The sequence below is a fragment of the Mycteria americana genome, chromosome 11, assembly GCF_035582795.1.
Source record: "Mycteria americana isolate JAX WOST 10 ecotype Jacksonville Zoo and Gardens chromosome 11, USCA_MyAme_1.0, whole genome shotgun sequence".
Lineage (NCBI taxonomy): Eukaryota > Metazoa > Chordata > Aves > Ciconiiformes > Ciconiidae > Mycteria > Mycteria americana.
In genome coordinates this window covers 3,649,065-3,664,890 of record NC_134375.1, presented here as the reverse complement: position 1 = coordinate 3,664,890, position 15,826 = coordinate 3,649,065, and the positions used below count along the sequence as shown (strand labels likewise).

Sequence of the window (15,826 nt, the reverse complement as noted above, 5' to 3'; positions counted from 1 at the left end):
CTAGAACTGAAGGGTTACAACCAAGTTGTTCGCATCATGATTTGGAAAAGAGGGTCATATTAGTCTTTTCAGAAAGCTGACGTTGGTTTGGACCTTAATTTAATAAAGAGCAATGGAATAATTCAGCTGAGTGTCACGAAATAGTAAGCAATCGAGTACTCTGCCTTAGAAGCAATGAATTAGCCAGAGACAACATGAAATAGCCTGTTCTCATAATGACATTCCTGAACCGAAAGACTGCAAAACAGAAGTGGAAATCTGAAAGATGATTTAACAAAAGCTGCAGGCTTTCAGCCTCTGTAGGGCAGCATAGAGTACTGCATTTTCTGCCACCCTGCAGAGATCAGAAAAGCTCCTGGAAGGATAAATCCTGAAAACTCCCAGGAAAGAGGTGTGCAGTGCTTGTAGTGCAGTCCCTTGTCTCAAGGCAGGGCTAACTTCACTTGAACTGTTCCTGAAAGATGTTTGTCTAACCTGCTCTTAAAATTTCCAGTGATGGACGTAATACCGTCCTCCTGGGTACTGACAGTGTTGTCCTCACCTCCCAGGTACCATATTATTGTGCAATATAATCTCTTTGCTCCTCCTATTATTTTCCAGTGGTCATGCAGAACTATGTATGTCTCCTCTTTGCAATGGTCGATTTTGCCCATTTTACATTTTGTGAACTGAGTTATTTCAGTCTTTCCTCACAGGTCACTCTTGTCACTCTCTTCTTGACCTTTGACAGCGGTGTGACATTTCTGACTCATTCCCGGTTTGTGATTCACTATAACCTTTTCAGAGCTACGGCCTAGTCATTTAGCTGCCACCTTGTCATTCGCTGTCTCATCATAAAAAGGGAAATCCAGACACTTGTGAAAGTGTCTGTACAATTATTGATATTCTAAAAAAAAATGGGCATGACTCATCGTGAAGCGAGCTTGTCCTTCAGATAGCAAAATTTCTGGCTGAAGCGCAATCTGGGTTTATAATCAGAAGCGGGAGCAGATATTTGGTTGAAGAAATAGGAGTGTGATTCAGTTAATTGACTGAGTGGCGTATGCTGTGGTTTCCCTCTCAAGGCTGTATGAAGATAATGAGATGTGAAGGAAAGCAACTGACCTGCAGCTTTTATATGTTTTGTCTACTTCTCACTGTAACGTACATCTCGTAGTAATGTGTCTGCACAATGAGAAAATAGAGATACATCTAGCACAGATAAAACTCCCCTTCCATTTAAATGAGACTTGATTTGACAAATTTAGAAGGCATTTTGAGAGAGAGTGACATCTTTGATACTGGCTTACTTTCGTGTTGTTACCTAGAATACTTTAACTCACGGGTGTTTTAATGGTAGAGCTCTAAGAATGAACCTGAAGTTATCAGAGCATTGCTGCGTACTTTGGTGACAGGAATACAACAGGGTCCTTTGTGGTTTAGCTTCAACACTTGTATGTGCAGCAACGTTCAAAATAAATTTAACACTCGTGAGCTGGTATATAAGGTGGACCTCAGTAGGAAATAACTGCTTAGTGTTAAGCAGCTTAGTATTCTAATAACACTATAAAAACACTAGCTTAGTATTCTCATGTTTTGTGCTACATTTCCTGTGTGGCCTTATAACCATCACTGTCCCGCCCGTCCCTCACAAGTCTTGTTTGTAAAAGGGGAGTAAGAGATAAAATACCTCCTAAGAATGAGGTGTTTTTACAACGTTTCATCAGTGAATTCACCGATCTCTCTGTTGAAAATCAGACAGAACGCTCTACTGAGAGCCTGTCTCCCTGGAGCCAAGACGTCTTGATGCTCTTTGATAGTGGTAGCTCACAGTACAACCTCAGAATAAGAAAGGGTAGTTGCATCGTAGTTCCACGTATGATTATGAATTTGATGAGCAAGGCTCAAACTGGTAACAAGTCCACTGTGTCTCAAAAGAGAAAAAGGGATGTTTGCTCCTCACTAACTAGTGAAAATGCTTTGCATTTTATTCAGGTACTTTATTTCTTTTTTAAATGCACCACCACGTCCTCCTGAATCCAGCTCTGGTAACACGCTGCAGGATCACCGTTACCTCTGTTAACAAGATGTGTAAGTAGCCTTGCATTCTCCCAGGCAGTTGTGAGTGTCGTGGCCATGTCAAGGGTTTGTTACACAGCCAAAAACAACTGCTTCAAGCGGAAAATTATCTCTCTGCCGCACCTCCCACAGCTATGAAATTTCATCCACCCATGCATCTCAAATGCCCCTCATTATGAAGCTCATCACTCATTTCAGGATGGGTGTTCCACACAAAATGTCATTCTTCTCTCGCTCGATTAAATCGCCAGCGCAGTTGGTTTGCAGTCTGGGGGCACTGCTGCAGTGTCAAGGTTGGCAGCAACTAGAAACGCAGAGCTGCGGTGCAGAGGTCGCCGGGGAACCCGGTCTTCCTCTCCCTCGCGTGGAAGCCATCTCCGCGTCTCTCACCTGGGGCTCGCCGCGGAGCCCAGGCCGGCCCGTCTCCCCACTCGCTGCCCGGCTGCCGCTGCTCACAGCCCGGGGCCAGGACGCCGCGTCCGGCCACCCCTGGAAGTGACCTGCGCCACAGCCGCCGCCCGCGGGCCAGGCCCCGCAGCCATGAGGGACCGCGGCGCCGCGCCCGCCGCTTCCGGCCGCCGCCGCCACCGCTCCCCCCCCTCCCTCGCCCTCCCGCGGCCGCCGCCAGCGGGGCGGGGCCACCCGCGAGACGCGCCCGCGCGCCGGTTGCGTGCGCACGCGCGGTCGCCCGCCCGCGGCCCTGCCTGCCGGCGCCCGCCAGCGCGCGGCCTCCTCGTGCGGCGGTGACGGGTGCGTGGGGCGTGCGGTTGCCGTGGCGACGGGCGAGCGGCGGCGCCCGGCCCGTGGCCGCCCGGTAGCCGCGGTGGCGGGCCGGGGCGCCCCCCGCTGCCCGCCCGGCTGCCCAGCGCCTCGCGCCAGGCGGGGCTGCCGGCGCCGGGGCGGGCTGGGTGCTGCGTGGGTGGCCGCCCGGGCGGGCGGCGCCGCGCCGGGGTCCCGGCGGGCGGGCGGAGCCGTGGGTTTCGGTTATCCTGGCGGGAACAGGCCCGGCCCTGTGTAAAGGCCGTTCCTGCGCCTGGGCGTCAGCGGGGCTTAGGCCCCTCGCCGCTGGTCGCCGGTCCGCGGCAGAGCTGCAGCCGTGGCGCTCGCATGGCGAACCCCCCGGCGGGCGTGTGACGGCGAAGGTTCCCGGTCCCTGCCCTTCCAGAGAGCCGCGGGCTCGTCCGCTTTCCCTCGTGAAAGGGGTTCCCTCTTTAAAGACGACAAGCCTGCCAAGCCACTGCTCTCTCTTCACAGCTTATCCCCGTAGTTATTCAAAACGGGTTATATTTAGGCACTTGCGTGCTGTGGTTTCTGCTGTTCTACTCGTTCGTCTGTTCTATTCTTGAAGTGTTCTCAGCAGTTTATGTACGCGCCTTTCATCTTCAGCTTCCTTCGTAAGCTCTTGGCTGAGAGCTATCCCTGCCTGGTCTTCAGGGGATACTGCAGCGCCCGAGAGAAACAGAGGAACAGATAACACTAGCAAATCGCTGCTTACGTTTGTCTGGCATAATAGTTACAGAATTAAACTTGGATTATGCTGTAGGATTTATTGCTAATTTGCTATTGGGAAGGGAATATTGCTGAAACGTGTAAAAATGGGTGAGCTTTAACTCCTGAATGTTAAATGTTTCGTTTCCACTTTTTAGGAGGAAACATTAATATTAGGAAATGGCAGAAGCAGTTTTTCATCCCCCAAGAAGGAAAAGAAGAGTTTTTGAGTCATATGAGGCTCCCTTTCCTGTGGATGTAGGTGGGAAGGATTTCAGAATATGCCAGGCTGAAATAATTAACAACAATGTTATTGTGAGGAACCCTGAAGATATCGAGCAGCTTTATAACAAGGTGCCGTACCCTCTTTGCACAGTATTTTTAGTGTTTTAAACGTAGGTAAAGCATAATACGTGTTAAAATCTGCCTGCCTCTATGCTTTCCTTCCCCTTCAGCCTCCAGTAATCCTCCATATCTCCCTCCTCTCCTGAAACCAGTACAAAACATATGTTCTGTATCAAATGTGAAAAGTATTTCGTTCTTAGCCCAGCAAATACATTTTGGAATGAAGTGACGTTGTGAGCTAAAGAACAGCTGCAAAGACTTTGTGTTTGTTATGTTTATTTCTCTGTTCAACATTTTATGCAACCTTGCAAAAGCATTTTCTTGATTTTAAAGCTCAGGAGGTTGCAATATTAATGTTTTGTAAATGCTTGTATAATTCTTTTAACTTCAGAGTGATTTCCTCCTGAGTAGAATAAGCTACATGAAGTCTTTTATGTCCGAGTACCATTTCACCACCATTCTTATGCAGTAGCTTTATCCATCTCTTTGTTTTCTATTACGCAGTGTCACAGCGTTGATACACAGGTGTTTTCTTCTGCATCTGCTTTCAAAAGTCTGCTTGGAGATGTCGACTGACAAATATTTAGAATTGCAGAAGATGACCCAACACCCTCCACTGGTTAAATCTTTGAGTGCAGGTGTTTAATATTGAACTAGTTATCAGAAGCTAAGCAACAAGCTTTAGGCAAAGCTTAAATGCTGCAGAATTTCAGTTATTTTTTTCAGCTGATTGTGGCAGTCAAGGTTTTCTAATTTGGAAATAAGTTCATTTCTGTGTCATGATATAATAAGGATTTTTCCTTTTCTTTGAAGGGCTATTTTGGAAAAGGTATCCTTTCCAGAAGTCGACCAGTGTACAGCATTTCAGATCCTTTACTGGTTACTAAGTGGCAAGGTAAATTGTGCCCATTTGTACTTCCATCACTATTCTAATTGTTCTTTTCACTTTTCTTCACTCATTGAAGATACATGTTTATAAATTACACACAGAAAAATAATCTCTCTACTGTGTCAGATCAAGGATCTCTCTCTCCCCATACCTGATGATGGCCAGTACAAGATGCCTAGGAAAAAAATACAAGAGCAGGAAATATATGTCGATAGCTCCTTAGTGCATTCTCCTAGCCTTCACTGGTTTGTTGCTTAGGAAGTCTGTAAGTAAAGGTATCATCCTTGGACTTTTCTTTGTATAACTGTCCGGTTTTTCTTGGTTTTAATCTGTAGATTTTAGTGTCCTTGAAATCATGAGGCAAGGATATGTGAAATTTTTAATCTGCTGATAGCCAGTTACATCTAGTCTGCTCTTGGCTGGTTATAGAAAGACTGTCATTCTTTATTCATCTTTTCCATGACAGTTAAGTCTCAGTAGACAGCACTGGATTTTATCATATCCCTCTGTAATTGTCTTTTTACGGGCCGGAGAAAAATAGTGTATTTAGTTGTTCCTCTTGTGCCAGCTGTTACCTCTGTACCTTTTCTAGTTCTGCTATGTCCTTCTTGAATACAAGTGGGACCAAAATGGCATAGAGTATTGAAAATGGGGGTAATTACTAGGCTGCAGGTTACCTCAGTGATCAAAATCACATTGAAACATTTTTATATTGATGAAACAACGTGTGATTTTTCTTTGTACAGGTGCTAACATAAACATGCCTATAATTGCATCTAAAAAGTAAGTTAATTTACATTAATTTGTTCTTGGTTTTTTTAGGAAACAGATTATTTTATATTTTATCTTACTGGTTTTCAGATTGTTAGCTGTATAAATGATGATGACGACTTGCTTCTATTTCTTTTCATTTCATTTATAAATCACATTAGAAAAGCTAGAAATAGAGTAGGTGATATTCAGCATGGTTTTTCATGTAAGCTTGCAGGCATTAATTGCTGAATAGAAGATTGAGTGCATGCATAGTAGTATGGGTAATTAATTCATAATAATATCAAGCATAATAAACGTCTTTCCCAGCTGAGGAGGAAAAAGAGAAGCTTCTGGGGCAGGCTATTTAAAATAACTCTTCCATTTCCTTATTGAATTATTATAGTGTGGGCTGAAGCAGCTCTTGAACTTTTATTAATACATAAGTGTTTTACTTTTTTTTTTTAAAGTCTATTAACATTGCTAGTTTGTACATTTAGCAAAACAGAGTATTGCACCACATAATTGCTTCGTTCCACTTAAATAGTGTATGAACTAACTGTTAAGAGTGTGCAAGTTAGTTACTCTGTTTGCTTAAATCTTATGATAACTCTAAAAATTTTACTTTATTTAAATTTGAAAGTTATGCTCCTTCAGTCCTCAATTTCAGGTAAGACAAACAGTAGCAATATTACTCCTACTGCTACTACAGCTACTACTACTTGCAGAAACACTTGTCATTCTTATTAGTCTACTTTGTAACTGCTTTATGTGCCAGCAAATACAGCTGAGCATCAATGAAAGTATAATTACGTTGGTGCAGAAAATGCATCATGATCTGTCTCAGTAGAGATCTCTAAGTGCAAATTACATGGTAATTAAATCATAGGACAAAGAGGAGTCTTTTTTTGTAACAAAAAGTACAGCACTGAATTACATAGCTTTGAGACTTCAGAGGGACTTAGATTTTGTGTTGACACATGAAATTTGCATTTAATTGTCTTTGTAGTTCTTCATTACCTGGTCTGTAATTGCTGTGTTAGGATTTTGTTTTGGGAAATAAAGAATATTGTACTGGAGTTGTCCAGGTTTGAGTAAGGACAGCTGCACTCAGCTACCTGTAACTTCCACAGAATGAAGATTAATGTCTTCAACTGGATATTAATGTTATCTTCCAAGGATAAATAACTGAAGGGGCACTGAAAACTCTATCATAATTGAAAAATGCTAGAAATATTTACAGCTTTCAGCTATTGTCTCACTGATAGGATTATTATTATTTCTCAGGGGGGGTTTGGTTAAAGCTGAAGGTAGTTTCTGCTGAAGATTTTTACTCTGTTGTTTTTGCTATGCCATTGCTGTTTCAAAGATAGTTAAAACAGAGTTTGAAGATACTACTCTCAGTAGTTAGCTGCATAATAGATTAAGTGTGTGAGAGCTCTATATGCAAAGTCTTGTTGCATGTTTTAATGATGCAAGCTCTGACACCAAGATGTTTTTGCAGGGAATTCAGACTTAAGGCTTCCATGGGAGAAGGGAGTTTTTGCCTGGTGAAGTTCTTGCTTTTTGAAACTATATAGCAGTAGTCCTCAATGCATGGTTCTTGTGCAACATTCGGTAACGGTGCCTGTTGCCACAGGAATTTAAAAGGCAAAACAAAGCCAAAGAAGGTAGCAGAATCTTGATGTTCAGTAATGTCGTCTGCAGCTTCCTGAAGACTAGAGTCCCGTTACATTGTGCATGCTTGTATTTTGCGTAGCAGTTGTTGGGGTGTGTGTTCAGATTTGTTTTGTGAACTGTGCTGAATCTTTTTTTTTTTTTTTCTTTAGGGTGCTTGTTTTTAAGATGTTAATTAAAGGATGTAATACCCTAGAACTTCTGATTCATTTTACTTGTTTACTAGGTACCAGTGTCACGTTCAGTGGGCTAAAAGTATTTTGCAAGAGCAAGGATTTGATGACTGCTCAGTTACCAAAATTCTTGAAAATTACACTAAGCCTCTTGAGCTGCCATTTTTGGAAGAGGATAGAGCTGAACAAACCAGTAATAGTTGCGACAGAATGGGCCCAAGTACAAAAAATACAGAACTTTCCAGACAGTCTTCTACAGATACTGGAAATGTAGTAGCCCTAAGTCCTGAGAATGAAGGCTACAAGAAAGCCTGTTTGGAAGGAGATCCAGCGTTTGATCCTGTGGCTGTATGTGGCTCTAAAGAACAGGAACAAGGTGACTTAAAAGAGATAGCTGAAGTATCTTGCCAGAATCATGGTTTTCTCGTGCATTGCGGCTGCAAGGCTAGGGAGAGCACTGAGCAAAGATCCTGTGAGATGATCAAGTCAAAAGAATGTGCTCCAGAATATGTATTGGTGCAAGAGGAAGAAGAAGGTAGCTTATGTCCTGAAGATGACTCAGCTCACACGCAAGAAAATGTAAGGATAAAGAGTATCCTAATCTCTTAGAAAAGTTCTATCATCAGTGCTATTTTCAGAACTCGGTATTTTTTCCAGCTTAAAGTTTTAGTAATACAGTAAATTTTTCTTGTAGCTTGTCAAGAAGGAAAAACTAGTATGCAGAAGAAATCCATTTAGGATTTTTGAATATTTACAACTCAGCTTGGAAGAGGTATGTTTCAAGTATAGTACAAGTTGTTTTACTTTTAATCTGAAAAGTAAACATTAATCTATGTTACAATGTAATTTAATACCTGTTTCTGAAGTACAGCGTTTTCCTGTGTCTCCTAAGTATTTGGATTATCTTAGTCATTAAACTTGTTTTTAATAACCTGCAATAATTACTTGATATGGTTAAAAAACATATGTTGGGTCCAATCCCATTCGCTTTAGATGAATAATCCCACTGACAAAGAGACCAGTGATAGGACTTAAGTATAGAAATACCAGGAATATAACATTTATATAAATCCTGCTTCGATTGTGCTGCTTCTAAATATATTCATGTGTGTTAGTTTTAACACAGTGCCTTCAGGACTCTACAGCACATGCATAGATTTTTTTTTTGTAGTGCTGTGTCTGTTGAAATGTAAAGGTCGTGAAGACAAATCGCAAAGGAAACTTTCAGGCAACTTGTTTGTCATGATGACGTGAGGATTCTTGTATAAAATTAATTTGAGCCTTTGTTCTTGCATGGAATATAAACTACAGGAAGAGTCTAGCTGTCAGTTAAACTTACTCTGTTTATTTTTTCAGGCTTTTTTCTTGGTGTATGCTCTGGGATGTTTAAGTATTTATTATGGTGAGGTAAGAGATTGGATTAATTTTGGATTGCTGGGGATACCATTAGTTTGGATATGTTTTGGTCTGAAATTTTTACGTACTGTGGCAGTATTTTATGCTGTTAATTCTGAAGGAGGAAATACCAAACAGAGCACTTGAGAATTTTTTCTTATAAGTAATGATATTTCTGTTTATGAAATACTGGTCTGAAATTTTTATGTTTACCAAGGCAAATATAGTTAAGCACAGCCTTTCTGTAGGGAAAGGTTTTTGTTGTAACTTAGGCAGGCAATATGGGGAAAGAAAGTATGGGAGGAATAATATGGTGAATAGTCTCTCTTCCCTGAAACAGGAGAATTCCTTGGAGTTTTAAGCATTAATCTATATCAAGCTACTGTTAATGTAACGACAAAATAATTGAAACCTATCAGATTTTCCTTTAAACAAGGCATTATGGGACTGATTGTGAAATGCTAAAAAACCCACTAAATGGAGCAGCAGGTTTCTGTCTTATATTTAGGGATTCTGTATTTTGTTGCCTGAAGTTCATGCTCTTTGCAGTAGATGTATTTGATATTTGGCCGTTATGCTCTACTACACAAAGTATTCTATATCTGCTTAATATTCATATAGTCACATTAATGCCTTTGCTTGTGATTTTTAGGAGCCCCTAACTATTTTGAAGCTATGGGAAGTTTTCAGCGAAGTGAAGCCCAATTTTAAAACTACTTACATGGCGTATCACTACTTCCGCAGTAAGGGTTGGGTCCCCAAAGTTGGACTGAAGTATGGAACTGATCTCTGTGAGTAGCTTCCTTAAAAAGATTGAATCATTTGCAACTGACTTCTTTTCAGGCACTGCAAGACCCCAGTGCCAAAGATTCATTCAGTAACAAGGAGCTGCGTGACTGGAGCAGGCTTTGCTATTTGCAGTTGGCAAGACATCTTTGGCTAGACTACGGGTTAGCAATAAAGTTAGGATGAGTGGAGTGTAACATATCCAGTAGCTGAGGAGATAGCTCAAAAGGCCTGTTGTTTTGCTTTGTGAGGTTAATAATTAATACAGGATTGCACTGAAATTCCCTGCCCAAGTTTCTCTATCCCCTTCTAAACACATCTTCTGCAGTATTAACATGACAGTCTCTGGAATAGCAGGTTTGCATCTAGATCCCAATTCACATCAAAGTCCATGCATCTCATTATTCATCCCGTTTAATGGAAGCTGGACTTCTGCTGAGCTTACTGCTAAGACTGTTCTATATGGTTGGGGGTTTTTTTGTGGAGGAGGCGGGGGAAGGGACTTGCTTGTTTGTTAATGGTAGGGTTTTTAATCTTACAGAAAAAATTAGTAGTGTCCATAATCCCTTGCTAAATAATTCAAGAACTACATTCAGCTCACGTCAACATAAGCAGTACAGTAATGCCTGTCATTACAGGAAAATGGGTATGAAGGGAGATATTTTTAATGTATGCATGCAATCCAGCAGGTGTTTTAATACTGCTGATACAGTTACATAATTCTGGGGTTTGCGTATTTGAGCCTGTCGAGGTTGTGCAGAGCTAGTCCTGTAGATCCGTGTGTAGGTTTGGCTGAATTCAGCATCCCTGTTCTTAGTACCCTGGGCTGCAGATGGGGTTTTCATACTGGCCACCTGATGTGTACGTGAAATTGGTATTAGTTTGTTCACCGTTCATTTGTGTTCTGGCTTGAATTTGTTGTTTAGCATATCACTGCCTTTGGATTTGTGCCAGACAAAGGAATTGGATTAGTTTAAGGCTAGTAGGAGTCCTGCCTTACTCCTGAGCTCCTCTAGCTTCTTGTTCTTTGGCAGTACCTTCTTAGAGTTGATATTACTACAGTTGCTTATAATGGATAATTTGCAGTGATGGTTGTCGCTGGAATGAAGTGCTGCCCGTCCTTTTCCTGATAGGGTCTATGCTAGCCAGCTGTATAAGAAAACCTGCGCTAGCTAAAGAAAGTCCCCTCTTACAAGCTCATGACAAAGGGAAGAGAGGAAATGTAATGGCTCAGTTACAGCAGTCCAGCTGCAATGAGTCTTGTGTACCCTTGGATAGAGAAGGAACTTTTAGTGGGTCCGGTGGGCAGTATGTAAGAACCTGTGCCCTTGCCTCTCCTAAAACTTGTGGAAAACGCTTGCCTGGAACAGAAACTCAATGGCTTCTTGTGATCTTTTACTTGTACTCCAGTGGCTCAACTGCTGTTGCGAATACAGCGTTAGAAGCATGAGTCTGTTGCAGACAAATTCCATCCTAAACTTTTTCCCATGGCAATTGCTAACTGTCCTTTGGCTCTTCTACCTGCCACTCCCCTGTCCTGACTCACCCTGCTGCTCCCACTTTTTTTTGTCTCTTCCCTCTCTCCCCACTTGCTGGGACAACTTAATTCTGAGCAGAATTCAAAAGTGTTGAAGTTTTGTCTTGTGTAATTAAAACTTACAAAACATTTGAAAATAGTTATGGACCCAGGTATTAAACTCAGATGCAAACTCTGTGATTATTTAACTAAGGTGTTTCTCTTTCATTTCAGTGCTGTATCGAAAAGGCCCCCCCTTCTACCATGCAAGGTTTGAAGCTTGTGTTTCTGTCTAATTTCTTAGTTTCAAATTAGTAAATTTCTCTCACACAACTTTAGTATCTTCACTGGCTAAGCACGTATTCTTCACTCAAAATACTTTGCCAGATACATTCACACTGGGAATGCAAAAGTCCTTTTAGCAGAGGTATTAAATAACACAATTTCATTGAATTCATAGAACAGTAGTAAGACATTAAAAATTGAAAGTTGCAATGAGCATGTTTAGCACTGATATGACAAATGCACTCAGGAAAGTAATTTGATTTAGTAATTCTGACTTTTAAAAATATATGGTATGGATAATTTATGTAATTTGGGAGAAAAATCTTTTAAGGGATGATAATTGTCTTTATTCATTAGCTAGTCAGGTTGAACTCCTAGATAATAAATTAATTATAAATGTCAGATTGGCATTCATAGGAGAATGCTACAAGCATCAGCAGAAGGGTGCGGAGGGAAAGTGCCAGTAAGCATATTCACAGCTTCATCTTTTCTCCTTTTTTCCTAGTAGAAAGAGACTTAAGTTTCACAACTTGCTTACTGCGTGCTGGCATATTGTTTAACACCAATTTTTAGGCTCTAATTCTCAAGTTTCACAATCTTCCCAAAACGGTGATTTTCTTTCTGTGAATTGTCCTATCTGCTTTGTTTTCCAGTTACTCTGTCATTGCTGAATTAGTTGATGATAATTTTGAAGGTTCTCTTCGCAGACCACTCAGTTGGAAGTCCTTGTCTGGGTTGAACAGAACAACTGTTAATGCTTCTAAGGTAAGTGTAAGATGCTAGTTTTAAAGTAGCTTTAAAATTATAAATGTACAGTTTATTTCCAAAGAACGGAGTTAGAGAGAGGCTGGAAAGAGAATCCTTCTGTTTCTAGTCGGCTGAAGAACATGTTGAGTTGCCAGTAGGCAAACAAGAGTTTCCTTTGTCAATATGCAGATGAATTCTGGAAGGAGCTTCTTAAAGTTCTGTCATCTGTAGGAACGTTAAAAGTTGTGTGAGGAACAGAAGAAAGACCCGAGGGACACTTCTTTCCTGCTTGCCACTTCTGTTTTTAAAGCCATCTCCATCTACCAGGACTTCCTTTTGAACAGTGAAACGGAAAGTTTCCAAAAGTTTTTCTCTGTGATGGAGCCTCACACATAGTGCCTCATACTCACAGCCATGCTGCTCAGGTGTTGTGTTATAATTCTAGTTTATCTTATAGCAGTATTATGCTTTGATAAGGAAAATGAGATAAGCATATTACACAGCTCTCCCCAACTTGGCTTGCAGAAGACGTCTTGTAGGAAACTTGGTATCTGCATTTCTAATTAATCGAAAACGTGTATAGATGGAAATCAGTTGAATTTCATGTATTCATTTTTTCTGTTTACCAACAGGAACTTATGTTATGCTATTTGATTAGACCATCTGACATGACTGAAAAAGAAATGTCGACACCAGAATGTATGAAAAGAATTAAGGTTCAGGTGAGTAATTACTTCTCTCCTTTGCCTGTGTAGCCTTGCCTTGGGGCAGCTGGAGAGCTAACTGTAAGAGCCCCCTTGAACTGTTGCTTGCTCTTTAGCATGCTTTGGTTTTTGCACGCATAGCTGCAATAGAATAACTAGATTCCTTTGTGCCCCAAGGCGTGAGAAGTGCATTGCAGGCTCTTTAAAAGACTTAAGATCTTCTGATCTAAATTTTAATGTTGCTGTTACTGTGAATGTAAGCATTTGCATGAGGAAACAGGGATACCTGTGGATGCTGTAAGGTTAATGTATGTTTAAAAATGAAGGGAGAAAAACGTGTGATACACCAGCTCACTTCAGGAACAAATGTAGTAATGTACTAAAATTCCTCAATGGTTACATAATATACATCAATTTGCTAAAGGCTTAATCCCCATCCCTCACTCGTTATCTGTAGCTCCCCCCTGCCCCATAATAATTGCTGGTTTTTATTTCAGGAGCTGATTGTAAGTCGTTGGGTTTCTTCCCGTGAGCGCAGTGAGCAAGATGAACTTTAACTGACTGTATAGGAAAAACTTACTTTTTTTAAAACCACATCTTGTTGGTTTCTACCTGATCGTCTCATGATGAACCATTGCCTCAGAACAGGTTCTATCAACATATTCAGTTGGTATGTATAAATGCTATTTCAAATGAGGTATATCCTGTTTACTGGAGAGAATTTTGTATTGAAAAGCATAACAACTATAATAATGGAGAAGAAGGGGAAAAAAATTAAAGCTGTGTCCCAACTCAAAACACTTGTTTGTTTCCTTAAAACTTACAAACATTTATCTTTGGTGGCTAGACTGCAGTGATTAGTAATGGTATTTTTAATATTCTGACAGATCCAGGCATTAGTGCTGAAGAGGCACTATGGCCTGCAGAGCCACTGAAGTCCAAAACCTGAATGTCTGCCTGAAGGCCGAAGCAATGAGGGATCAAACGGTTTTCTGGGAATATCTCACAGATTCTTCAGAGTTGAACTTGGGAATTGTAAGGCTGACTTCATTTTGTAGCTCAGCACAGAGTCCTACATTTCTTCAGAAATGAAGACTTAAACCTGGTAGTCCTCAAATTTAATGCTGGTTTTTAACTAGGTAAAACTAGGTTTTTAACTACTTTTACCTAGTTAAAAACCAGCAGTAATTACAGCGAGTCAACTAACCTATTGGGATACCTATGGTACCATTCTTCTTCAACCAAAACCTGACTTCATAGCCTTGATGAAGCTGCACAAACGTGGATTTGGGGAGAGATTTGGTTGTTGCAATATTGAGCATTGTAACATGTTGCTATTAGGTGCCTAGACCCTGGAATTTAGTGGTCCCAACTAAAAGTGCTTATTTTCACAAGCACTGCTCAGAATTGAGGAACTCTTCCCAGAACGTGCAAGGATTTTAATTAATTCTGGGGTCTAAGCACTTAACAGCAATGGTAGGTGTTAGGCAATAGGGAATGCTGGGGCACCCTTCCCCATTTGGGTAAGATGTCTTGCTTCACTTGGGACATGCAGCATAAGATTCCTCCTTGAAAGTGAGGGCCTAATCCTGCCCCATGACAGCAAGATGCCCTGACCACAGGTTGATGCCCTTTACTTTTGTTGAAGATGGGTTACTGTGTAGAAAATACTGAAGATTTGCTGAGCTAGCGAGAGGAAGTCAGTCTCTCTAGCTTGGCAAGTATAGGTCTCAGTTTCATTGCTGCTTTTTTCTCTTTTATCCAGCAACTACAACAGTCTATACCTTTTTTTTTTTTCCATAGTGCACTTGTAGCTCTCTTTGTCCTGGCCTATCGTATGTTGTAAAACAGACTGAGACGCACCACTGCGTTTTGTGTAGAGTGAGGTGTAGGACAGTGCTGAGCAGTTCTGCCTTGCTACACTAGGTGCCTGCTATTTTCCAACCTTTTTGTAAGATTTAATCATCTAGATTGCAGGTTCCTAAATACGATGTTTGCTATTGCTAAGCCACATTTGGAAAACAAACCAACCCAGCAGGTATTCAGCTGTCTTTCAAGTAGAGCCAGGAGGTTTAAGTATCAACTACACTGCATTTTAAGTATTGCTGCTTTAGATTCAGGCCTTTGAATTCCATCTTAGTCTTTGAGCAATAGGCTTTCTTGCTTCACCGTGCTGTTAATATTCCCCCCCCGTGTTGTGAGAGAACACATGTGCTGCAACAGTAAGGATATGTTATAGCAGGTGACAATGACGCTGTTTTGGATTTTCTTTGTGCTGTTTTCATTTGCCATAAAAGGGGGTTTGCCTCCTGGTCACAGGAAACTTTCCAGGGCTGGTAAAAATTCTGTGAACTCGGACTGTGCCCACCAAACGCAGAACCACAGTCTTGTTTACTTAGGCAGCTTAGACTGTAAAGCCAGGTGATGAATGCGGGAAACTACATACAACTCAGAGTCGAAGATCTTCTAGTCTTTGCTTTCATTTAATACGACTTCTACTGGAAAGATGTAAAATGAAAACGTTAATTGCGTAATAGCTTTTTCAAGCTGAACAGGTATGTATGTATTGACTGTACGCGGCAAGGGGTTTTATTTCTAGCTGCAGATGACTGTACTGCATGGTTCAGTACTGCTGTATCAAATAACTTGTATTAGATACTTGTACCATAGCACTGATACTTGCCATTGTATTTAGATGTTACCAATTAAAATACAGTACTTAAATGAAGTATGGATTCTGATTCACTCAGAAATAGCATACCATGATTTCTTTTTGTAAGCCAAATCCTAGCTGAAGAATTCTGACTTGCACTAGGAGTGGGTGGATGGGAGGTCTCTAACAGCAGCTGAATTGCACGTTTCAAGCTGGTTGTCTCTATTGTGGTGTTCTTTTGAATATGCTTTTAAAGGAGCTATAATTTAGAATTTAGCAAGGAGTGGAAGAACATGGAGGGGGGGAAGTGTGTAAAGTGTGGTGTATGCAGCTAGAGAGTACTGGGGGGCAGGGTTAATG

General features: G+C 41.2%; 1 protein-coding gene across 3 annotated transcripts; it reads left to right on the top strand.

Annotated features, from left to right (window-relative positions):
* The first annotated feature begins 2,684 nt into the window (after window positions 1-2,684).
* TSEN2 (tRNA splicing endonuclease subunit 2) lies at window positions 2,685-15,526 on the top strand. Of its 3 annotated transcripts, none has more exons than XM_075514463.1 (12): window positions 2,685-2,801; window positions 3,705-3,900; window positions 4,705-4,786; window positions 5,527-5,563; window positions 7,434-7,959; window positions 8,075-8,152; window positions 8,737-8,787; window positions 9,428-9,566; window positions 11,312-11,348; window positions 12,016-12,127; window positions 12,742-12,831; window positions 13,311-15,525. In XM_075514463.1, the coding sequence occupies exons 2-12, from the start codon at window positions 3,727-3,729 to the stop codon at window positions 13,368-13,370; spliced, it is 1,386 nt and encodes a 461-aa protein (XP_075370578.1). In that variant the 5' UTR covers window positions 2,685-2,801; window positions 3,705-3,726; the 3' UTR covers window positions 13,371-15,525. The 3 variants fall into 3 exon arrangements, with proteins under 3 accessions (XP_075370578.1, XP_075370577.1, XP_075370579.1); XM_075514462.1 differs by having other exon boundaries at window positions 2,698-2,808; XM_075514464.1 differs by lacking the exon at window positions 2,685-2,801 and adding an exon at window positions 3,075-3,321 and having other exon boundaries at window positions 13,311-15,526.
* The last annotated feature ends 300 nt before the right edge of the window (window positions 15,527-15,826 follow it).

What these genes read in the sequence shown, in the direction of transcription:
- TSEN2 (XM_075514464.1), top strand. Translation starts at nt 3,727, where the DNA reads ATGGCAGAAGCAGTTTTTCATCCCCCAAGAAGGAAAAGAAGAGTTTTT. An exon ending in TCGAGCAGCTTTATAACAAG is followed by an intron (nt 3,901 to 4,704) that starts GTGCCGTACCCT and finishes TTTTCTTTGAAG; the next exon opens with GGCTATTTTGGAAAAGGTAT. An exon ending in ACTGGTTACTAAGTGGCAAG is followed by an intron (nt 4,787 to 5,526) that starts GTAAATTGTGCC and finishes TTCTTTGTACAG; the next exon opens with GTGCTAACATAAACATGCCT.